We start from the raw sequence: 25,438 nt of genomic DNA, 5'->3' as shown, positions 1-25,438 counted from the left end.
TGGTCTACAGTATTTATTTTATCATAGTTTCAAGAGCACTCGGCTGTTTTTAAAGACCTTATGGGAAAACAGATTACATTTGCGGGTCACCAGTTGAATAGTCCAAATGATGAAAACGAGAGGACCTAAAATGGAACCTTGTGGAACACCACTAGTATAACTAAAGAAGTTGAACAAATGACTACTGACTGCATCTGAAGTAAACAGGCTACAGCAACACCTTAGTTACATAAATCATATGATGAAAAAAATGTTTAACTTCCACCTCAGTTATGCAAATCACAAGTTTGGACCGCAGTGTTTACTAGCAATGTTAAAGGATCTTCCAACGCGTTTACAGTGGTCCAAGTATGCAACAGGAGCAATCTAGTGTCTCCCAGGTTTTGAACTGAACCCAGGGGCCGCTATGGTGTCATTACCAGGCCACCAGTTGAAGATCCTCATTTTATAGCTTTGCTTGTTTATCTACAAAACCCAAAACCAGTGAAGTTGGCACATTGTGTAAATCGTAAATAAAAACAGAATACAATGATTTGCTAATCCTTTTCAACCTGGACCCATTACCTCCCTGCTTGGCCCTCAGCATCAAGGGTTGGAATTGGGGGTTAAGTCACCAAAAATGATTCCCGGGCACGGCCACCGCTGCTGCTCACTGCTCCCCTCACCTCCCAGGGGGTGATCAAGGGTGATGGGCCAAATGCAGAGGATAATTTCGCCACACCTAGTGTGTGTGTGTGACAATCATTGGTACTTTAACTTTAACTTAATTTTCAATTGAATAGACTGCAAAGACAAGATACTTAACGTTCGAACTGGAAAACTCTTGTTATTTTTTGCAAATATTAGCTCATTTGGAATTTGATGCCTGCAACATGTTTCAAAAAAGCTGGCACAGGAGGCAAAAAAGACTGAGCAAGTTGAGGAATGCTCACCAAACACTTATTTGGAACATCCCACAGGTGAACAGGCTAATTGGGAACAGGTGAGTGCCATGATTGGGTATAAAAGCAGTTTCCATGAAATGCTCAGTCATTCACAAACAAGGATGGGGTAAGGGTCACCACAAATGCGTGAGCAAATAGTCGAACAGTTTAAGAACAACATTTCTCAACCAGCTATTGCAAGGAATTTAGGGTTTTCACCATCTACGGTCCGTAATATCATCAAAAAGTTCAGAGAATCTGGAGAAATCCCTGCACGTAAGCGGCTAAGCCCGTGACCTTCGATCCCTCAGGTGGTACTGCATCAAAAAGTGACATCAGCGTGTAAAGGATATCACCACATGGGCTCAGGAACACTTCGAAAAACCACTGTCAGTAACTACAGTTTGTCACTACATCTGTAAGTGCAAGTTAAAACTCTACTATGCAAAGCGAAAGCCATTTATCAACAACACCCAGCAACACCGCCGGCTTCGCTGGGCCGGAGCTCATCTAAGATGGACTGATGCAAAGTGGAAAAGTGTTCTGTGGTCTTACGAGTCAACGTTTCAAATTGTTTTTGGAAACTGTGGACGTTGTGTCCTCCGAGCCAAAGAGGAAAAGAACCATCCGGATTGTTCTAGGCGCAAAGTTGAAAAGCCAGCATCTGTGATGGTATGGGGGTGTATTAGCGCCCAAGGTATGGGTAACTTACACATCTGTGAAGGCACCAACAATGCTGAAAGGTACATACAGGTTTTGGAGCAACATATGTTGCCATCCAAGCAACATTATCATGGACGCCCCTGCTTATTTCAGCAAGACAATGCCAAGCCACGTGTTACAACAGCGTGGCTTTGTAGTAAAAGATTGCAGGTACTAGAATGGCCTGCCTGTAGTCTAGACCTGTCTCTCATTGAAAATGTGATGCGCATTATGAAGCGTAAAATACCACAACGGAGACCTCGGACTGTTGAACAACTTAAGCTGTACATCAAGCAAGAATGGGAAAGAATTCCACCTGAAAAGCTTCAAAAATGTGTCTCCTCAGTTCCCAAACGTTTACTGAGTGTTGTTAAAAGGAAAGGCCATGTAACACAGTGGTAAAAATGGCCCTGTGCCAACTTTTTTGCAATGTGTTGCTGCCATTAAATTCTAAGTTAATGATTATAAAATAAAAAGTTTCTCAGTTCGAAAATTAAATATCTTGTCTTTGCAGTCTATTCAATTAAATATCAGTTTAAAAGGATTTGCAAATCATTGCATTTTGTTTTTATTTGCCATTTACACAACATGCCAACTTCACTGGTTTTGCGTTTTGTAATTTGAAGGTTTCTACTTGCCTAGAACTAATTCCTAATCGATGCCAATGAATGGACAAGTCTTCATTGGTATGTTTTCTTGACTGGCCCCGACCAACAGCGGGATTAGCTCCACCAAGGGGCCACAGATTCAGCGCAGGACAATACAAGGCATCAGAGTTAATGAGGAGATTTTGGTGGGTGAAAAGCCAGACAGAAGGGGGATATTTGCCGGCGACCTTTGTTTTCCGAGGGGTCGATGCGGTGACAGGGGGATTTAGAGGGCTTCTGTCACCGCTGAGGTTGCAACTAAACGGCGGCGCTTTTACGTCTATTTTGTCGCCTGCACGCACGCCACTGGACACAACATTAGGTACACCTGCATAGTTCACTGTACATTAATACTCGTTTTGTTAACATTTTAGTAACAGAGTTTATAGAACACTTGCACAATGCAACATGTCCGAACAATAGTAGGGGAAAAGCACAGATTTATTTGACGTACGTTGTAATGAGCCAGGGTGTTGATGCGTTTCCATCTGCCCTCTTTCTGCGAGGTCAGGTCCAGATCGGATAAAATCTGCCCAGTTGAGCCGGGGCGCCACTCTGTGGAGAGAAATGGAGGCGATGAAACGGGAGACCAATGTCAAGGCTTGAATATTAGTCACCTGTGAACAAGCTAGAAAGAAGCTAAGTGCCAACCACAGCAGCAGCTAGCAGGGACAAATTACATTACAGTATATTGCATGAAATTAAAATGATAATGCTAAAAATTATTATTTTATTTATTGTAAGGAGTAAAAAACTATTTTGTGATGCAAATTAAGTTTCCGTATTAATCAGGACAAGGTTTATTACACCACTTTCCCCACCTTCTACCATCCTAGTCATGTCCGTTGTGTCACTTCACCCTTTGCCTCTGATGGCTGCTGGTTAGCGCCTTGCATGGCAGCTCCCGCCATCAGTGTGTGAATGTGTGTGTGAATGGGTGAATGTGGAAATACTGTCAAAGCGCTTTGAGTACCTTGAAGGTAGAAAAGCGCTATACAAGTATAACCCATTTATCATTTACATTTATCACTTTTCCCTGCGGGGCAGGTTTCCGTGGCCGCTATAGACAGGTCTGACTGTATATTTATTCATATTTTTTGCTTCCAGATGTTTTCGAACTATATTTTATGCATTTATAATGTAACCATTTTCTGGCTATACATGTTGATGATTTTTTATGGTACAAAGCATGAGGTGGCGACTCCGGACAGGCTAACCTCCTGCAACCTCCGAGGACAAAGCTACGAACAATGGGAGACCGGGCTTTCTGCTCCGCCGCTCCCAGTCTGTGGAACGCTCTCCCTGCCCACCTGAGGGCACAACAGACTGTGGATACTTTTAAAAAAGGCTTAAAAATCCTTCTTTTTGGCTGCTCTAGTTTTTATTTATTTATTTAATTATCTTTTTATTTTTATTTTATTTTTTTATACACTGTAGCACTTTGAGGTTGTTTATTCAATGTAAAATGTTTTTTTTTTTTTTTAAAATAAAATCTATTATTATTATTATTATTATTATTATTATTATTTGTCCAGGGTATACCCCGCCTACCGCCCGAATGCAGCTGAGATGGGTTCCAGCGACCCCCTGCGACCCCAAAAGGGACAAGCAGTAGGAAATGGATGGATAGAAAAATACATTTATTTAAAATACTTTGAAGAATTTCAAGCATCGTCAAATCGCTAATCACAGTTATCACATGCTTTAAAAATTTACTCTAGATTATATACATCCATCCATCCATTTTCTACTGCTTGTCCCGTTCGGGGTCGCGGGGGGTGCTGCAGCCTATCTCAGCTGCATTCGGGCGGAAGGCGGTGTACACCCTGGACAAGTCGCCACCTCATCGCAGGGCCAACACAGATAGACAGACAACATTCACACTCACATTCACACTAGGGCCAATTTAGTGTTGCCAATCAACCTATCCCCAGGTGCATGTCTTTGGAGGTGGGAGGAAGCCGGAGTACCCGGAGGGAACCCACGCATTTACGGGGAGAACATACAAACTCCACACAGAAAGATCCCAAGCCCGGGATTGAACTCAGGACTACTCAGGACCTGTGTATTGTGAGGCACATGCACTAACCCCTGTTCCACCGTGCTGCCCTTGATTGTATACATATTTTATAAATATATTTTCACATTTTTATGTATTTTTATTTTCGTTAGTTATATTTTTGGGGATTTTTTTTTCACCATTTTAACCACTTTTGGGTTAATTCATTCTTAATTATGATAATATAATTGTGTTATTTGATAGATTTTATGATGTTATTAAAGTAAAATTGAACCTAAATATAATTAATTAGAAAATACTGAATCATAAAAAAATACTGAAACGGTGTAGAAAACTACATGTACTCCAGCATAAGTAAGTGGCTTTCCCACCAGCAGCTCTGTGCTAATTATTGATCAAAGATGATATGATACATCAAAACTGAGGAGAACGTCGAGTTAAAGCTGACTGGACGAGATAGCTGACTTTGTTGTGGAATATTGTCAATGTAATTCCAAAGTCGGATTGGCGAATCGAGGCTTTCGCCGACCTGAGCCCTGGCGCCATGTGACTCATTTACAATTAGCGGCAGATGAGAGGGTTATCTCCGCCAGGCGATGACAGATCTGTGCTTATCTAAAAATGTATAACGCAATGAGATCGGCCGCGTGCGTGGGAATTGAAGGAAAAGAAACGTCTTTGATGTCAGAAAATGCCTGTCGAGATTCAGGCTTTCAAGTCGGCTCCCCCAAGGTTTCAGGGCGCGCAGAACTTTGTTTCCTGATGAAAGCTTTTCTTTTTTGCCCCTTTGACTGAACAACCTTTCTCTCAGCAGAAAGAATGACCGAGTAAAAAAAAAAAAAACATATACAGCCGAACCTCCAACCTTTTTTGATTTTGAAACTATTTTTACCATTGGAACTAAGGAAATAGTTTCACTGTAACTGAAAAAAATTAAAACATTACCTTCATTGGATTCTTTACCTGTTGCCTTTAGACCAGGGGTCGGCAACCCGAAATGTTGAACGAGCCATATTGGAACAAAAATACAACAAAATAAAAACTGTCTGAGCTGCGAAAAATTCAAGGCCGTATATAAGTGTTATATAATAAAGACAACACATGATGTAAGTGTCTATATTAGTTATATTAACCTACTATTGAAATTACTTTAAAAGTCTTATATAAGTGTTATAATGAAGACAAAACATGATGTGTCTATATTAGCTATAATAGCCTACTATCAAAATGCCTTAAAAAGTTTTACATAAATGTTATAATAAAGGCGACACATGATGTAAGTATCTGTATTAGCTATATTGGCCTTCTATCAAAATGACTTTAAAAGTCTTATAAAAGTGTTATAATGAAGACAACACATGATGTAAGTGTCTATATTAGCCTACTAATCAAAATGACTTTAAAAATCTTATATAAGTGTTATAAAGAAGACAACATGTGATGTAAGTGTCGATATTAGGCTGCCTTCATCTAATGGATTTATTACGATCTGCAAGCTGGGTAACATTTGTTGTGGTCTGGAACAACATGGCACACAAACAACTATCAATATTACATACAGATAATGTCATGAGACATGCAAATATAAATTAAATAGAGGACATCAGTAAAGGAAATTAAATTATCTCAAATATACCTACAAACGAGGCATAATGATGCAATATGTACAAACAGCTAGCCTAAATAGCATGTTAGCATCGATTAGCTTGCAGTCATGCACTGACCAAATATGCCTGATTAGCATACTTGCCAACCTTATATATATATATATATATATATATATATATATATATATATATATATATATATATATATATATATATATATATATATATATATAAATAATCCGTTTATGAATGAGTATATCCGTTCGGCCACCCTGTTCAATGGAGAAGTCTGATGTACAAAATTTGCACGCAGACCTGTCCTGGATGAATTTAATTTTTTTAAATTTTTTTCCAATAATTTTGGAACTTTGCCAGCATACTTCTTCTTACTCGTCGTCGCCATGTCTCTTCTTCGTTCTTCTGCTTCGTCTTTGTTATGTTTTTGGACATTACTACTTGCCGTAGTTTTGAAGCAATGCATGATGGGAATCCGGATGTTGTGTGTCAGTGCATTAACGTGCCGGATGGAATAAACACACGCTGAGAAATAGCTCCGTGCCTGCCTACTTTATGGGTTATAGATAAACCTATGGATAACGGAGACATACTGTATATAATAGTCTCCTTTTCAGGCGAGAGAGGACGCTAAAGGCTGTGCCTTTAAGGTACGCCCCCAATATTGTTGTCCGGGTGGAAATCGGGAGAAATTTGGGAGAATGGTTGCCCTGGGATTTTCGGTAGGGGCACTGAAATTCGGGAGTATCCAGGGAAAATCGGGAGGGTTGGCACGTATGCTGATTAGCAGTCCAACAAGTCAATAACATCAACAAAGCTCACCTTTGTGCATTCACACAAAGCATAAAACGTTTGGTGGACAAAATGAGACAAAGAAGGAGTGGCATAAAACAATCATCTTTCTGTGGCAGCGTCGGAGAAAGTTGTACATGTAAAACAGGGGTGGGGAAACTACGGCCCCTTGGTCCCTTTACTCTGGCCCGCCAAATATTAAAACAGAATTGAGCAAAGATCTGTTGTGAGAATTGCCACAACAAAACTGATACCAGACTTTGGACAAACTTGCAAAAGTGGGTGATAAACAACACTGCTCCCACTAAAAGAGAATGTAAGTGTTAACCCTTTAATACCGTATGTTTCTTTGATGATATATTGTTGAAAATAGATGTATTATGATATGTTTGAGAAGCCTGCTCTCGCCTGGTCCATCTGTCAAATTTCAAAAGCCAAAAAGTTAGCACACCCCTGATGTAAACAAACTACGGTGAGTCGTTTTATTAGTAGGACAAAATGGTGCTTGCTAAATACTCTCATCAGTGAAGCATGTTTAATATAAACAGTGGAATTTCTAACAATTAGGAAGGTTTGTGTCATGTTTGTCCTCCTACAGCAGGGGTCGGCAACCTTTACCACTCAAAGAGCCATTTTGACAAGTTTTACAAATTAAAGAAAACAATGGGAGCCACAAAACTCTTGAAAATTTCAAACGAAATAACACTGCATACAAAGCTTTTTTTGCTTTGTGCTATGTTTTAACCAGGGGTCTCAGACACACGCACCTTAATATAAAAATTTAATGATAGTGCGACCCGCGATTGCGCCTGATAGCGTCATACTTGCCAACCCTCTCAATTTATCCGGGAGATTCCCAAGTTCCAGGGCGTGATGGTACTGCCTTTAGCGCCCTCTACAGCCTGCTCCAACAGCGTACCTGCTCGGCCACATGTTGAATGCAGCTTCAGCATGCTCAGTGCACACGTAAGTGACAGCTAGTGTTGTGTCGTTCGCGAACGATTCGTTCGAAAGAACAAATCTTTTGAGTGAACGTACTGAACCGAATCACTTCATGAACTGATTCGTTCCTTTCTCAGTTCAGTTGAGCTCCGCCGCGACCATGCCGGTATGAGTGGAACTGGCGCATTCTGTGACCCTCGACGTCGGCAAACGACGCAGCCAATGAGAGGGCGGGAGGAGGGACTGAGCGAACGATTCGTTCACCGCGGATTAACGACATGAATCACTCAGTGAACGACAATGCTCTCGCTCTCTGCTCTGCTTGCCCCAATGCCGCGAGTGATTCTCCTCCCGTCGCGGGGATATGTTTCATGCCATTGGCATCCGTTCTCCATTCATTCTCCAAGCTAACGACTAATGTTGACTCAAGCCACATGAAAACAAACACACGTCCCCATTATCTCAACACATAAAGTTATGAGAGTAGACTAGTAGAAAGTCCGTGCAGGCTGAGCAGCAGCGACGCGAGGGGGAGGGGTGGAGGGTAAAGAGTAGGGCAGGCTGTTTTGAGAAGATTTAAAATAAAAATAATAACTAATGTATGTCCACATACATAGGCTATTATTTACACAGTTATTGTAACAAAAATAAATTTCTCCTTGGGGATCAATTCTGATTCATATTATTATAATTATTATTATTATTATTATTATTATTATTATTATTATTATTATCATCCATTCTACTGCAACTGTTGTTGTTGTTGTTGTTTAGTAGCTATCATCATCATCATTATAATAATGCTGATTTGCAATTAAACTGTACTGCTGCTGCAGAAGTGATTCGGTTCACGTACTGAACTGCGGCCACAGTGTGGCGTTGTCAGTCACTGGTTCTAGTGATTCGTACAGTCAAAAGAACTGCAGAAGTGATTCGGTTCACGTACTGAACTGCGGCCACAGTGTGGCGTTGTCAGTCACTGATTCTAGTGATTCGTACAGTCAAAAGAACTGCAGAAGTGATTCGGTTCACGTACTGAACTGCGGCCACAGTGTGGCGTGTCAGTCACTGATTCTAGTGATTCGTACAGTCAAAAGAACTGCAGAAGTGATTCGGTTCACGTACTGAACTGCGGCCACAGTGTGGCGTTGTCAGTCCCTGATTCTAGAGATTCAGTACAGTCAAAAGAACTGCCGATCGCATGAAAACAAGCCACATGAAAACAAACACACGTCCCCATTATCTCAACACATAAAGTTATGAGAGTAGACTAGTAGAGGAGACAGAAAGAAGGGGCGGGGGTTTAAGTGTAGGGCAGGCTGTTTTGAGAAGATTTAAAATAAAAATAATAACTATTGTATGTACACATACATAGGCTATTATTTACACAGTTATTGTAACAAAAATAAATTTCTCCTTGGGGATCAATTCTGATTCATATTATTATTATTATTATTATTATAATCCCTTCTACTGCAACTGTTGTTGTTGTTAGATTAACGCGAGTCCCTACGCAGTTCTTCTCCCGCGAATGTCTGCACTGTACAGTCTGTACTACGCACGCCCCCCCCCCCCCAATTTTTTTTTGGGGGGGGTGATTCGGTGAACGAATTTTTTCAACGAATCAATTTAAGGAACTGATTCTAGTGATTCAGTACAGTCAAAAGAACTGCCGATCCCATCACAAGTGACAGCAAGGCATACTTGTTCAACAGACACACAGCTTACACTGACGGTGGTCGTATATAACAACTTTAACACTGTTACGTTACAAATATGCGCCACACTGTGAACCCACACCAAAAAAGAATGACAAACACATTTCTGGAGAACGTCCGCGCTGCAACACAACATAAACACAACAAAACAAACACCCAGAATCCCATGCAGCCCTAACTCTTCCGGTCTACCCCCCCACCCCCTACCACCAAACCCCGCCCACCTCAACCGGCGCACGGAGGGGGGGGGGGGGGTTGATGTGTGGGGGGGTTTGGTGGTAGCGGGGGTGCATAATGTTGACTGGCTGCATGGGATTCTGGGTATTTGCTGTGTTGTGTTTTTGTTGTGTTACGGTGCGGAGGTTCTCCAGAAATGTGTTTGTCATTCTTATTTGGTGTGGGTTCACAGTATGGCGCATATTTGTAACGTAACAGTTTTAAAGTTGTTTTAAACGGGCACCGTCAGTGTAAGCTGTGTGGCTGTTGACCAAGTATGCCTTGCTGTCTCCTACGTTAGCAAGCACAAGCTGCATTACTGATGGGATCGGCAGTTTTTTTGACTGTACTGAATCACTAGAATCAGTTCCTTAAATTGATTCGTTCAAAAAATTCGTTCACCGAATCACCCCCCCCAACAAAAAAAAATTGGGGGGGGGGCGTGCATAGTACAGACAGTACAGTGCAGACATTCGCGGGAGAAGAACTGCGTAGGGACTCGTGTTAATCTAACAACAACAACAGTTGCAGTAGAAGGGATAATAATAATAATAATAATAATAATATGAATCAGAATTGATCCCCAAGGAGAAATTTATTTTTGTTACAATAGCTGTGTAAATAATAGCCTATGTATGTGTACATACATTAGTTATTATTTTTATTTTAAATCTTCTCAAAACAGCCTTCCCTACACTTAAACCCCCGCCCCTTCTTTCTGTCTCCTCTACTAGTCTACTCTCATAACTTTATGTGTTGAGATAATGGGGACGTGTGTTTGTTTTCATGTGGCTTGTTTTCATGGGATCGGCAGTTCTTTTGACTGTACTGAATCCCTAGAATCAGTGACTGACAACGCCACACTGTGGCCGCAGTTCAGTACGTGAACCGAATCACTTCTGCAGCAGCAGTACAGTTTAATTGCAAATCAGCATTATTATAATGATGATGATAGCTACTAAACAACAACAACAGTTGCAGTAGAATGGATGATAATAATAATAATAATAATAATAATAATATGAATCAGAATTGATCCCCAAGGAGAAATTTGTTTTTGTTACAATAACTGTGTAAATAATAGCCTATGTATGTGTACATACATTAGTTATTATCTTTATTTTAAATCTTCTCAAAACAGCCTTCCCTACTCTTTACCCTCCGCCCCTCCTCCTCGCGTCGCTGCTGCTCAGCCTGCACGGACTTTCTACTAGTCTACTCTCATAACTTTATGTGTTGAGATAATGGGGACGTGTGTTTGTTTTCATGTGGCTTGAGTCAACATTAGTCGTTAGCTTGGAGAATGAATGGAGAACGGATGCCAATGGCATGAAACATATCCCCGCGACGGGAGGAGAATCACTCGCGGCATTGGGGCAAGCAGAGCAGAGAGCGAGAGCGTTGTCTTTCACTGAGTGATTCATGTCGTTAATCCGCGGTGAACGAATCGTTCGCTCAGTCCCTCCCCCCGCCCTCTCATTGGCTGCGTCGTTCGCCGACGTCGAGGGTTCAGTGAGTCACAGAATGTGCCAGTTCCACTCATACCGGCATGGTCGCGGCGGAGCTCAACTGAACTGAGAAAGGAACGAATCAGTTAATGAAATGATTCGGTTCAGTACGTTCACTCAAAAGATGTGTTCTTTCGAACGAATCGTTCGCGAACGACACAACACTAAGCTGCATACAACATGTGGCTGGGCTGTCATGCGATTTGTGCAGGCTATAGAGGACAATTATTGCAGTACCGCTAAGGTACACTCTTAATTCAATTGTTAGGGTGAAAATCGGAGAATATTAACCCCGGGAGATCACTAGGAGAGGCACTGACGTCCGTAAAACTCCAGGGAAAACCGGGAGGGTTGGCAAGTATGCAGCTGAGCCGCATCAGAGTGGTCAAAGAGCCGCATGCGGCTCCGGAGCCGCGGGTTGCCGACCCCTATCCTACAGAAACCACATTAAAACAAAAAATATATATTTTCCCTCATGTTTGTTCTTTTTCACACATTTTGGAAAAAGCTCCAGGGAGCCTCTAGGACGGCGCTAAAGAGCATAGACCCCCGCTTTAGAACACGGGTGTCTAAATGTGTCCAGGTAGCCCTATTCGACCCAGTTATTTTTTTTACCTAAATTCTTGCAGGATATTAAAATTATATTCAAAACAAAATAAAGTTGAAATACAAACACCAATACTTCCTTTTTTTTTGCTCACCATAACAAAAAGTTGAGATTTTAATAAAAAGAAGTGAGTTTCCTTCTTTGGGAATTTATTTCTTTACATTTTCTGGTTTCCGCACTTGGAGAAAGAAGTTTTAGAGACTGCTGCTTTTATGCTTAGGAAGAAGCCTTGTCACTCCAATGCAAATAGTGTATAAAGTAAATGCTAGATAGGCTCCAGCACCCCCCGCGACCCTGAAAGGAACAAGCGGTAGAAAATGGACGGGCTACAAAGTCTTCAGGTGTGTGGTTTGCAAAGGCAAATAACTGCCAGGGTTCTCTCGTTAGCCCACAGGTGTCAAACTCAAGGCCCGGGGGCCAGATCTGGCCCGCGAAATCATTTTATCTGGCCTGCAAACACCTGGAAATGTTATGTGTCAATAAAGTACTTAATATTTTCTCACTAAATGTAATTTATTTTTTTCATCTTGACATAAAAAAATATATGTACTGCTTGAAATTGCATACCTTTTAAACTTTAATACTATCCAATATTTGAAATGTAACTTGGATATTGGGTTTCACTATGTAAAAGAGCTTTGAGTCACTAGAGAAAAGCGCTATATACATATAATTCACTTCACTTCTACATTCATCCTACATACCATTAGCATTTCAGTTTAGCGTCAGCTTTTCAACATTCAAACCATTCCAACATTCAAACTATTCTTACATTCATACTACATTCTGTCAGCATTTCAGTTCAACTTCAGCATTGGAGCATCCACACGCAATTCCTTCAGGAATTGCCTCATCTAGTTAATAATGAAATCCAGAGGCAAATTCATACATTATTTGCAGTTACAAGCGGCCCTCTGATGGCAGCCATAACTGCAATGTGGCCCACAATGAAAACCAGTTTGACATCCCTGAGTTAGCCCAAAATCAACAACTATTGACAGTTGTGGCTGTAGGAAACCCCCTGATGTAGTATTTACTGTATGGACATAACTTTATGTGTATATTATTTGGTTTGAACTTTTTGTGCGACTTTAGAACACAAACCTACGGTCAGATTTTGGGAGTTCCACTGGATACACTTACCCAGCGTGACACTGTCGACTTTGGGCCGCGAGGAGTAGGGCAGGTTCCTGTACACCTGCTCGATGATCTTCTCTTTTACCTGCGAGATGGTGTCGCAGTTAAGAACCTTGACCGGCGTCACATCTGGACCCTCGCCGTGCACCAGCACCTGCAGGGTCTGCCGATAACACACACACAATTAAGTCATATAGATGAGGAAAAACAGTATGCCCCCAAGTCTCATAATTAGAGATGTCCGATAATGGCTTTTTTGCCGATATCCGATATTGTCCAACTCTTAATTACTGATTCCGATATCAACCGATACACATATATACAGTCGTGGAATTAACACATTATTATGCCTAATTGTGTTGTGATGCCCCGCTGGATGCATTAAACAATGTAACACACAATGTTCCACTCAGGATTGAATACAAAGCCTCCCTACTAGCCCACCAGTGCCTCCATGGAAATGCCCCCCTCTACCTCAGAGAACTACTCACCCCCAAATCCTCCACTCGACACCTCCGCTCCGGACAGGCTAACCTCCTCCAACCTCCGAGGACAAAGCTACGTCTGTGGAACGCTCTCCCTGACCACCTGAGGGCACCACAGACTGTGGATGCTTTTAAAAAAGGCTTAAAAACCCTTCTTTTTAAAAAAGCCTTTTTTTTTTAGATATGTGCATACTAGTTCTAGCTATTTGGCTGTTCTAGTTTTTATTTTTATTTATTTTTTATTACTTTTTTTTTTTTTTTTTTTAATACACTGTAGTACTTTGACGTTGTTTACTCAAGGTAAAGTGCTTTTTACAAATAAAATCTATTATTATTATTATTAACAAGGTTTTCCAAAATTAACCAACTCAAGTTATGGAAAAAAAGTGCCAACATGGCACTGCCATATTTATTATTGAAGTCACAAAGTGCATTATTTTTTTTAATATGCTTCAAAACAGCAGCTTGGAATTTGGGACATGCTCTCCCTGAGCGAGCATGAGGAGGTTGAGGTGGACGGGGTTGAGTTGGGGGGATAGGGGGGGGGATATTGTAGCGTCCCGGTAGAGTTATTGCTGCAAGGGGTTCTAGGTATTTGTTCTGTTGTGTTTATGTTGTGTTACGGTGCGAATGTTCTCCCGAAATGTGTTTGTCATTCTTGTTTTGTGTGGGTTCACAATGTGGCACATATTTGTAACAGTGCTAAAGTTGTTTATACAGTCACCCTTAGTGTGACCTGTATGGCTGTTGACCGAGTATGCGTTGCATTCACTTGTGTGTGTGAAAAGCCATAGATATTATGTGATTGGGCCGGCACGCAAAGGCAGTGCCTTTAAGGCACGCCTCCAATATTGTTGTCTGGGAGAAATCCGGGAGAATAGTTGCCTCGGGAGATTTTCGGGAGGGGCACTGAAATTTGGGAGTCTCCCGGGAAAATCGGGAGGGTTGGCAAGTATGACTGGGAGACGCAACTGCTCTGTACTTCTCCCTACGTCCGTGTACCACTTCGTACAGCGGCGTTTTAAAAAGTCATAAATGTTATTTTTTGAAACCGATACTGATAATTTCCGATATTACATTTTAAAGCATTTATCATCTCTACTCATAATATAGTATTTTTTTGCCATTTTAGTCCCAGACCTTGCACAAAAGTGTATGGGAAGTGTGTTGTCCATGGAGTTTAAAAGTGTTTTTAATAACAAACAACCATCTTAAATGCTAATGAGCTGTGCTTGTCTCCACTCTGCACTTATCCAACATAATAGATGTCACATACTGTACAGCAACATTACACTAAGTAGTGGGCGAGGAGAACACACATGCGAGCAACACTAGCATAGCTATGTTCGCTATTGTGCTAACATTGCATTTATAGTATTTTATGGCGGTGCCGTGCTGTCTGCGGCTGCAGAGGCTCATGGTAGTAAGAGAACATGGACTCTAAAAAGAGGTTCCGCAGCCTCCGTAGCAGAACCTCCAGGTTCTGTAACAGCTTCTTCCCTCAGGCCGTAAGACTCTTGAACGCATCACAATTATCCCCTCAATTCCCCCCAAAAATGGATTAACTCGCTGGAATATAAAGACAATATAATATACATCCATAAACCTGGATGCAAATGCAAAAGTGCAATATATTTATCTGTACAGTAATCTATTTATTTACAGTATATCTGCACCTTATTGCTTTTTTATCCTGCAATACCATGAGCTAATGCAACGAAATTTCGTTCTTATCTGTACTGTAAAGTTCAAATTTGAATGACAATAAAAAGGAAGTCTAAGTCTAAGTCTATTTATCTTCACACCAACAAATTATGGACCTTTAAAGGTTCTTAATATAAGTTAGGAAGAGGGCAAATCAAACTGTAAGTAAGAACGTTTAGAGCAGGAGTCTCAAATTAATTTTAGCTCAGGGGCTGCATGGAGGAAAATCTATTCCCACGAGGGCCGGTTGAGTACAATCATGGCATGATAACTTAAAAATACAACTACGGCAACTACAGATTGTTGTCTCTGTTTTGCTTCGGCCCAAAATAGAACAAGCACATTCTGAAAAAGTAGAAATCCCAAATAATCCTTGTGACAAAACACTTCAAGTTAGTTGAATATTCTGAGAAAAAAAAAAGTTTCAAAAACACCATGAAGAACATAATGAACTTAGACTTAATCTCAGTGTATCTACAAAGCAATTAAACTGAGTCACAGCCCATCTGGGATCGAACAAAAAACAAAATAAAGCATCAATAAAAACTGTTCTTTGTATCAAATATCTCATTTGTCATTTTCACTCTTCACTTTCTGTAAATTTGCACAAAAGACTATAATTTTCACAGAAGTATATCATAAGTGGAGCTACCGATTGTTTATTTTACTCCTGTTTGTTTTACGTCGGGTCGGGGGGGAAGGAGTCGCAGCCCTGCTTTACCGTGTAACTGTTGTTTGGTATAAACTATTTGCTTGCCTAACATAATTGCTAATGCGAAATCCTGTGGACACATTCAGAACAGCAATTTGTTTAACTTAAAAATGCAGCTCAATTTTACACTTAGCGAACTCATCTCGTGGGCTGGGTTGAACCTGTCTGTGGGCCTGATCCGGCCCCCGGGACGCATGTTTGACATCCCTGGTTTAGAGGACATCAATGTGTTTGGACTGCAGAAGCTACCAAAGATGTGTCACAAAGCCATTTTTTATTTTTTTTTACAAAGCTGTCCTCTGTGAAGTGGTGAGCAGATTTATACCACAATGTCACTCAGCACCCTTTGAGAAAAAAGAGGATCAACAAAAAAAGATGGAAATTGCTATCAACAAAAAGTGCTGCTACGTAAAGCCTGAAAGAAAATTGGGTGCATTTTGACACTATTTTTTACCTTTACATTTATTCTCATCTACCAAACTCTTTTTTTTTTTTTAACATTTCCCATGTAACGTACCCCTGGATGTATAGTTTTTTTTTACTAACATAATTATCATTGAAAATGTAATGTAAATTTCTATAACAGTGTGTGTCCAAACTACGGACTGAATGTGTGTTAAATTTAGCCCGTGAGACGGCACAGGTTCAATAAGCAATATGGCCACAGTGGTATATTGATATCATATATACAAATAGCTATTGATTCAATAACTGCTGTTTTATCGCCATCTGGTGGCCAGCGAAAGTTACTCAACCATTAATTGTACTTGCAAGGACACACGGCACAACATTTACTTATATGACCAAACAACCTTCCCTAGTCATGGCGCAGAGAAAAAAAAAGATCAACCGGCACAAAAATTCAATAAACATGGTCACACATAACACAACCTGCTCATTGAACTTTGTGGATATCATAAAAAAATGTCCAATCAACATAAAAACAGAACAAATCTAAATTACACCCATTTAAATCCATTACAAGGAACGATGGGAAAAATGCAAAACACTCTCCACACTTATCCATAATTGGTGCATTTTAGCTGCTTGGTATTTCTGATTAAACAACCTTAAGGAGGAAGTAAACAAGGTAGGAGACGAACTTTCCCAGCTGACAAGTCGCCACCTCATCACAGGGCCAACACAGACAGACAACCCCTGTTACACCGTGCTGCCCTAAATACACACACACACACACGCACACGCACACGCACACGCACACACACACACTTATTTATATATATACAGTGCTCTCCAAAAGTATTGGAACAGTGAGGCTAATTCCATTATTTTTGTTGACTGAAAACATTTGGGTTTGACATCAAAAGATGAATATGAGACAAGCGATCAACATTTCAGCTTTTATTTCCAGGTATTTACATCTGGATCTGATACACAGCTTAGAAGATAGCATTATTTGTTATGGAACGCAATATTTTTAGGTGAGCAAAAGTATTGGAACATATAAATTTAAAATAGATTAAAGTGAATAAGACTTCATATTTAGTTGCGCATATTTTGCTTTCAATAACTGCATCAAGGCTGTGAGCCATCGACATCACCAAACTTTTGCATTCTTCTTTTGTGATGCTTTTCCAGGCTTTCACTGCAGCCTCTTTCAGTTGTTGTTTGTTTTGGGGGTTTACTCCCTTCAGTCTCCTCTTCAGCAGGTAAAATGCATGCTCTATTGGGTTTAAGTCTGGAGACTGGCTTGGCCAGTCTAAAACCTTCCACTTCTTGCCCAGATGAACTCCTTTGTTGTTTTGGGTCGTTATCTTGCTGCATGATGAAGGATCTCCCAATCAGTTTGGTTACATCTTTCTTTAAATTAGCAGACAAAATGTTTCTGTAGACTTCTGAGTTCATGTTGCTGCTGCCATCATGTGTTACATCATCAATAAAGATGACGTCCCAGAAGAAGCCATGACATTATGTTTCACAGATGAGCTTGTATGTTTGGGATCATGAGCAGATCCTTTCTTTATCCAAACTTTCACCTTTCCATCACTTTGGAAGAAGTTAATCTTTGTCTCATCAGTCCATAACACTTTTTCCCAGAATTTTTGATGCTCATCTCTCTACCTTTTGGCAAATTCCATCCTGGCCTTCCTGTTATTCTTGCTAATGGGTGGTTTGCATCTTCTGGTGTAGCCTTTGTACTTCTGTCCATGAAGTCTTCTGCCAACATTAGATTGTGATACCTTCACTCCTGCCCTCTGGAGGTTGTTGCTGATGTCACTAACAGTTATTCTTTATAGCTCTCACAATGTTTCTGTCATCAACTGCTGATGTTTTCCTTGGTCCACCTGTTCCACGTCTGTTGCTTAGTACACCAGTGGTTTCTTTCTTCTTCAGGACATTCCAAATGGTTGTACTGGCTATGGCCAATGTTTGTGCAATGGCTCTGATTCATTGTCCATCTTCTCTCAGATTCACAATTGCTTCTTTTTCACCCATAGACAGCTCTCTGCTTTTCATGTTGGTTCCACCTCTAAATGCAGTCTGCACAGGCAAAACCTATTCTACCCAATCTGAAACTGAGCTCAGACATTCAGTGCTATTTATTGTTTGAATAATCAATGTAATTGGGAGACACCTGGGCAACAAAACACACCTGTCAGTCACATGTTCCAATACTTTTGCTCTCCTGAAAATTGGGTAGGTTCAAACAACAGGTGCTATCTTCTAAATTGTGTATCCGATCCAGATGTAAATACCTGGAAATAAAAGCTGAAATGGCATCACAACTATGAATGAACACATGTGGAGTTATGTACTTAACAAAAAAAGGGGAAATAACAGAAAACATGTTTTATATTCTAATTTCTTCAAAATAGCCACCCTTTGCTCTGATTCCTGCTTTGCACACTCTTGGCATTCTCTCGATGAGCTTCAAGCACACCTGTGAAGTGATAACCATTTCAGGTGACTACCTTTTGAAGCTTATCGAGAGAATGCCCAGAGTTGGCGAAAAAGTAATCAGAGCAAAGGGTATACATATATATATATATATATATATATATATATATATATATATATATATATATAGTTACTTTGCATGCAGTCAGCTTTCGGTCCCCGGACAAAAATTTGTCCGCTGTGTGGGGGGAGGGGGGGGGGTGGCCTGCGGACCTGCAGCAAAGCGGGACCAGCTTTGAGATCAGCGACAGGTGCGTAGATGGCCCAGCTGGGCGTGTTTATCTAATCACCTGTCGCTCTGTTAAAGGCAGCAGTCGGGAAGGAGAGGGAGAGTTGTTGATGGTGGAGAGCAAACACGAACACGAGCACGACCACGAGCGAGAGCGAGACGGAGACATAAACTGATGGCTAAAAAGCAACAGAAAGAACATTTATTGAAAAATAAAACATTGTTCACAAAGATGAACGAGGCTGTCATGTCCGTCCTTGGTGGTCTGAAGAACCCGGGGGAGCAAGACCTCCACAGCAGGTTTCCGCGGAAATTTCACATGCCTATGATGTCATGGAAACCTGCCAATTCAAAAGCAAGCCTTTGAGCGCCACTTCTCTCAGAAGTGCAGGACATGATAGATTTGTCCTAAAAAGGCTCTATTGACACATATCACTGTAGAAGATCACAGCTCTTGCATGATAGGGACTCATTAGCACTGCCGTGGCTTCAGCGCCACAAGGTCCAGCTGTGCTGATGTGGTCGCCATGGCAACCAGGCTCGATAGGTACCCCGTCACCTCGACCCGGCTAATGACCAAGGCTCAGCGAGAGCGACTTGAGTCGCTCCGTCAGAAACTAATTGACCACTTGATGCAATCAAAATGGCGTCAGGGGGTGTTTTAGAGGCAATATCAGGGACGGGGGATAGGCTGACAGGGGGCGGGGGTGAGGGGGGCGCAGCCAATCCAATCGCACACGCCTGATCAGCCACTCTGCATTCGTCAGTGGGAAAAGCAGCCCGTGAAATCCAAACTGACCATAGCTGCCTGTGAAATCAAGTCCACTGGGGGTGTTTTTTTAAATTTCTTTACTTCCCCTGCAACTGTAATTCAATCACCGGAGACGATCCATCACCTCATGATTCCAGCTAATTCGATAATGGTCCTTGACAACGCCATTTGTTGGCGCTGACTTTAACCGACAGCAGCTGTGTTCACATTACTGGGACATGGAGGAACTCAACTGTTAGCACTTCGCAGCTCAGCCCACAATGTCTTCGCTATAGTGCACTGCTTCTCAATTATTTCCTGTTATGCCCCCCCCCCCAACTCTCCACCATGACTATAAATAGTATAATTTAGCTATGAAATTGTTATAACTAACTACGGTTGTCCCGATACCAATATTTTAGTACCGGTACCAAAATGTGTTTCCATACTTTTCAATACTTTTCGGTACTTTTCTAAATAAGAGGCACCACAAAAAATGGCATTATTGGCTTTATTTTATCAAAAAATATTACGGTATATGTTTCAATTAAGTCCTTGAATAAAATAGTGAACATACTAGACAACTTGTCTTTTAGTAGTAAGTAAACAAACAAAGGCTCCTAATTAGTCTGCTGACATATTGTGTCATTTATCATTCTATTATTTTGTCAAAATTATGAAGGACAAGCTGTAATAATGGATTATTAATCTACTTGTTCATTTACTGTTAATTACTGGTTATTTTCTCTTTTAACATGTTCTATCTACACTTCTGTTAAAATGTAATAATCACTTATTCTTTTGTTGTTTGATACTTTACATTAGTTTTGGATGATACCACAAATTTAGGTACCGATCCGATATCAAGTAGTTACAGGGTCAATCATTGGTCATAGTCAAAGTCCTCATGTATCCAGGGACATATTTCCTGAGTTTATAAACATAATATGAATTTTGAAAAAAGGAAAAAAGATTTTGTGACGATAAAAAATATTGATGTTATCATAGTAGTATCGACTAGCTACGCTCCTGTACTTAGTATCATTACAGTGGATGTCAGGTGTAGAGCCACCTATGGCGTTTGTTTACATTGTGACGCCGGTGAGCTATTGTATCCTCCTACGGTGTGTAGTGAAGCATGTTCAGCTATTCCTCGTCCTGCAGTGATAATGATAATTGTAAGAAACTTACTTTGTCGCCATGGAGACAAGAATTAGTGATTTAGAAGTAGCTAAAACACTGCCCACTGCGGATGGACGTTGGCCGCTAACTAGCTAGCCATGTCTTAAAGCACCTCTTCCTTAGGGCGTTTCAGTGTTATAACTTCACCTTTATCGTTAGTTTTTAAGCCAAAATGCGTCCGTTCTCCCTTTTCTGTCTACACACTGTGTCTGCTTGTAAGTACTCTGTGATTGCGCGCTGCCGAACATGCTCCTCTGCTCGTAAAACCAGCAATGTCACGACGTGACGACGCGCCGTCATGCCCGGGAACCGGTACTTTTCAAACAGAGTATAGTACCGTTTTTGATTCATTAGTTCCGCGATACTATACTAGCACCGGTATAACGTACAACCCTATAACTAACATTGTAAGGTTTTTAACATTAAAGGAAATAACACACTGGTCTTTCAACGTCGCCCACCGGGGTTACAGTGAAGCCAAGTGCTACCTACGCTTCGTCATATTCTGGTACTGAAAAAAAGCATGTTTCCCGAGGTCGCACGCGCCCCCCCTGCTATTTGAGAAGGACTACTATAGTGGAATGTGTCGCCTGATCATGTCATTTTCCACATGCATGCACTGACGCGGGAAATTAATGCCATACAAAAGCAGCCTGTCGCTTCGGGTAATTTATTTTTAAAGACAGTAGCCATGGCAACTGAAAAGCACAACACACACTGTCATTTTGATGCAGCTTGTATAGTATGTGTGCAGTTTTCTCCAAAAATGCTACCATGTGAGGCTTTTTTTAAACGGTATATCTTGTCGATAGAATGTAAACTTGGATATACTTTAGAGCAGGGCTATTCAAGTATATCATGAAGAGGGCCGCAGTTTCAAGAGTCCAAAGGCTTAGGGGCTGGACATAGAAATGTAGATATTTTGTCAGAAGGTGCCTGCGCAGGTTATATTGAATTTTTCAGGATTTGAGCAGATCCCAAATACAGATCAGCAGGTACCAGAAGGTAAGAAATGTTGTTTTTGCATAATATTGTGAAACAAAACGCCAGATAATATGTCTTACCTTATACACACACCATAATAATACTCGTATGTTGAAGCACATCAAACGGTGCAGCCTACACTTATCTCTTATGTTTGACTGCCATCTACTGGTCACATTTATCATTACACCATGTACCAAATAAAATTGCTTCGAGGTGGGTAAGCTCAACCAAACATATTCCTTACATTAGGCGCACCGGGTTATAAGGCACACTGTCGAGTTTTGAAAAAAAAAAAAAAAAGATTTTAGGTGCGCCTTATAGTCCGGAAAATACGGTATATAAAAAATATATTATTAATGTATTATATATATATATATATATATATATATATATATATATATATATATATATATATATATATATATATATATATATATATATATATATATATATATATATATATATATATAAATATATATATACATATATTACTCATTGTTAAAAGGGGCCCTCTGAGGGCAACCATAACTGCGATATGTTTCGTGATGAAGCTTACACGTGTGGATTTCTTTCGTGGTTGCTGCTTGTCTTTGACAGTGTCCGCCGCTTAAAATGTCCAACAGGAAACAATGACTTGAGCACTTGCTCACAGCAGAACATTAATTCTTTGTTGCCCAGTCGTTGTTAAAAGTCCTATTTTATTATTATGGTATTTTAATTTATTTTTCAGGGCTGAAGGTGCAATTTTTGGCTTAAATGCGTAGTCTTCTTCTATTTACCCACTGCTACTTTGTGACACATATGCCTCACCGTTGCCCCCTGTGAGGTGGCGGAAGTACTGCATACATGAGCAACCCCAGTTTGAATGGTTTCATCAAGCCTATTTAAGTGATGTTCGGCGGGCTAAATGAAAAGCTTTGGCGGGCCGCAAGTTGAATAGCCCTGCTTTAGAGTAGCCAGTGTACAGCTTAGGGTTGTACGGTATACCGGTATTGGTATAGTACCGCGATACTAATGAATCATATTCGGTAATACACCGCCTCTAAAAAGTACCGGACCCCCTCCTGTTGTCGCCACGTCATGACTAGGGCTGCGAATCTTTCGGTGTCCCACGATTCGATTCAATATCGATTCTTGGGGTCATGATTCGATTCAAAATAGATTTTTTTCGATTCAACGCGATTCTCGATTCAAAAACGATATTTTCCCGATTCAAAACGATTCTCTATTCATTCAATACATAGGATTTCAGCTGGATCTACCCCAGTCTGCTGACATGCAAGCAGAGTAGTAGATTTTTGTAAAAAGCTTTTATAATTGTAAAGGACAATGTTTTATCAACTGATTGCAATAATGTAAATTTGTTTTAACTATTAAATGATCCAAAAATATGACTTATTTTATCTTTGTGAAAATATTGGACACAGTGTGTTGTCAAGCTTATGAGATGCGATGCAAGTGTAAGCCACTGTGACACTATTGTTCTTTTTTTAAAATTTTTTATAAATGTCTAATGATAATTTCAATGAGGGATTTTTAATCACTGTAAGGTTGAAATTGTAACTAATATAGATACTGTTGTTGATAATATTCATTTTTGTTTCACTACTTTTGGTTTGTTCTGTGTCGTGTTTGTGTCTCCTCTGTTTATTGCAGTTCTGAGTGTTGCTGGGTCGGGTTTGGTTTTGGAATTGGATTGCATTGTTATGGTATTGCTGTGTATTGTTAACAGTAAATGAACAAGTAGATTAATAATTCATTTTCTACCGCTTGTCCTTAATAATGTTGACAAAATAATAAAATGGAAAATGACACAATATGTTACTGCATATGTCAGCAGCTAAATTAGGAGCCTTTGTTTACTTACTACTAAAAGACAAGTTGTCTTGTATGTCCATTATTTTATTTAAGGACAATAATAAACATATGTTTAATTTACCGTAATTTGTTTTGTTAAAATAAAGCCAATAATGCAATTTTTTGTGGTCCCCTGGTACCAAAATATTGGTATCGGGACAACACTAGTACAGCTTGTATAGCAGTGTTGATTACAGCTTGTATAGCAGTGTTGATTTACTATCAACATGCAAAATGTTGGTCTAAATAGCTGCTAACACAAGTGGAAATCAAGATAATTGCGTCTTGCCCACAGACAAGCATGGTAGCGGCATGATCTGGGGCTGCAAGAGTGCTGTCAGCACTGGGGGAGACACGGTTCTTTAAGAAACGTGTCCTGCGACATTACGAAGCAGAAACTGGTGGTTTACAAACATTACAAAACAAGCCTATGTTAAAAAAAATGGTATTGTCCCTTGAAAAGGTAAAATAAAACACAATTTACGACCCCATCTATTTGGTTTATGAACCTTTAAATCATGTCAAATATGCCCCTTTTTGCGAACCACGTCTCTTTGTACCAACGCCTCAATAGGGCGCCTGCAGGCCAGAAAGCAGGGCGCAACCATTTTGGGGAGGCGGAGTCATCCACTTCACTTCGCTGCACAGGAAGAATCACGTCTCAACACTCAAGCACTGTGTGCCTTTTCTTTGTTTGTCCATTTTGGTCTCTCAAGAGACCCAAAAACTCAACAGACCTGCGTGGAGAGAAGGAGGGAATCGCTGCAGAGTTTTAAAAAAAAAAGAAAAAAAAAAAAGACTATTTGCGAGGAGTACAATGGTGCTCACAAGCATGACCACAGCAAAGTATCAAGCTTTAATCGTGAGAAGAACTGTCTTTTGTGGAAATAGCTGCCAGAGCAGACATTACTCTCCTCTCGCTTTAGCGCGGCCCCTCACTCTTCCAAAGCACAAACAAGCAAATAAGGCTCCCTACTCCTGCCCCCTTCTTTTCCCCCTCTGTCTGCTCCTTTCTCGTCAGTTCTCTGCCGTTGTTAATGCGGTTGTTAGGTTTAATATTGTAGCCACATGGTTGTTGAAGTTAAGGATTTTGTTTGTGAGAGGGCACCATGTTGTGTGTGCGCATGTTGGCAGAGCGCAGCATACAGCAGATTGTTGTTTTTTATTACATCGAAAGTTGATCCATCACCCCCTTGTTATGTTTGTTTGATATGCAGTACAGTATAGCACACAGGTGTCAAACTCAAGGCTCGGGGGTCAAATCTAGCCCACTACATTATTTTATGTGGCCCACGAAAGCCTGGAAATAATATGTGTTAATAAAATTTTAAATCTTTTCTTACTAAATATATTTGTTCTTTCCCTTGAAAAACCGTCCGACCGGAACTCTAATAACTAAAGTTCCTTGGGAGAATAATGTTAACTCACTACACCAGTATGTTTTAGCGCTTTCATGGTGAGTTTACTGACAGATATAAGCAGTGTTGGGACTAACGCATTACCGTAACGCCATTATTTTCGGCGGTAACTAGTAGTCTAACATGTTATTTTTTATATTCAGTAACTCAGTTAGCGTTGCTACATGATGCTTTACTGCGTTATTTTACGTTATTTTTTATGTAGTATAGGCTAGAAAGTGAGAAGATCTGAGTGTGTTCTATTGGAGCGCTGCAGTGTTGTCCTTCTGATTCTTCCTGTCTCACAAGCCAGAGAAGAGAGTGGCGCGTTCTGTGTGTGGGTGGGGGCGTGGGGTTGGTGGGGGGCGGGGCGTGGCGTGT

General features: G+C 40.6%; 1 protein-coding gene across 5 annotated transcripts in view; it reads right to left on the bottom strand.

Annotated features, from left to right (window-relative positions):
- plxnb2b (plexin b2b) overlaps positions 1–25,438 on the bottom strand; it is a 629,608-nt gene that overhangs the window by 54,494 nt on the left and 549,676 nt on the right. For all 5 annotated transcript variants that reach the window (XR_009824287.1, XR_009824286.1, XR_009824288.1 and 2 more), the window contains 2 exons: positions 12,841–12,997; positions 2,727–2,827 (listed from right to left, as the gene is read on the bottom strand). Coding sequence is in view for 2 of the 5 variants with exons in the window: in XM_062035284.1 (XP_061891268.1) it covers positions 2,727–2,827; positions 12,841–12,997 (258 nt within the window). In the remaining 3 variants the exon portion in view is untranslated. The remainder of the gene's footprint in view (positions 1–2,726; positions 2,828–12,840; positions 12,998–25,438) is intronic.

The sequence above is a fragment of the Entelurus aequoreus genome, linkage group LG24 (genome assembly GCF_033978785.1).
Source record: "Entelurus aequoreus isolate RoL-2023_Sb linkage group LG24, RoL_Eaeq_v1.1, whole genome shotgun sequence".
Lineage (NCBI taxonomy): Eukaryota > Metazoa > Chordata > Actinopteri > Syngnathiformes > Syngnathidae > Entelurus > Entelurus aequoreus.
This window is presented reverse-complemented; position numbering and strand designations above follow the sequence as displayed.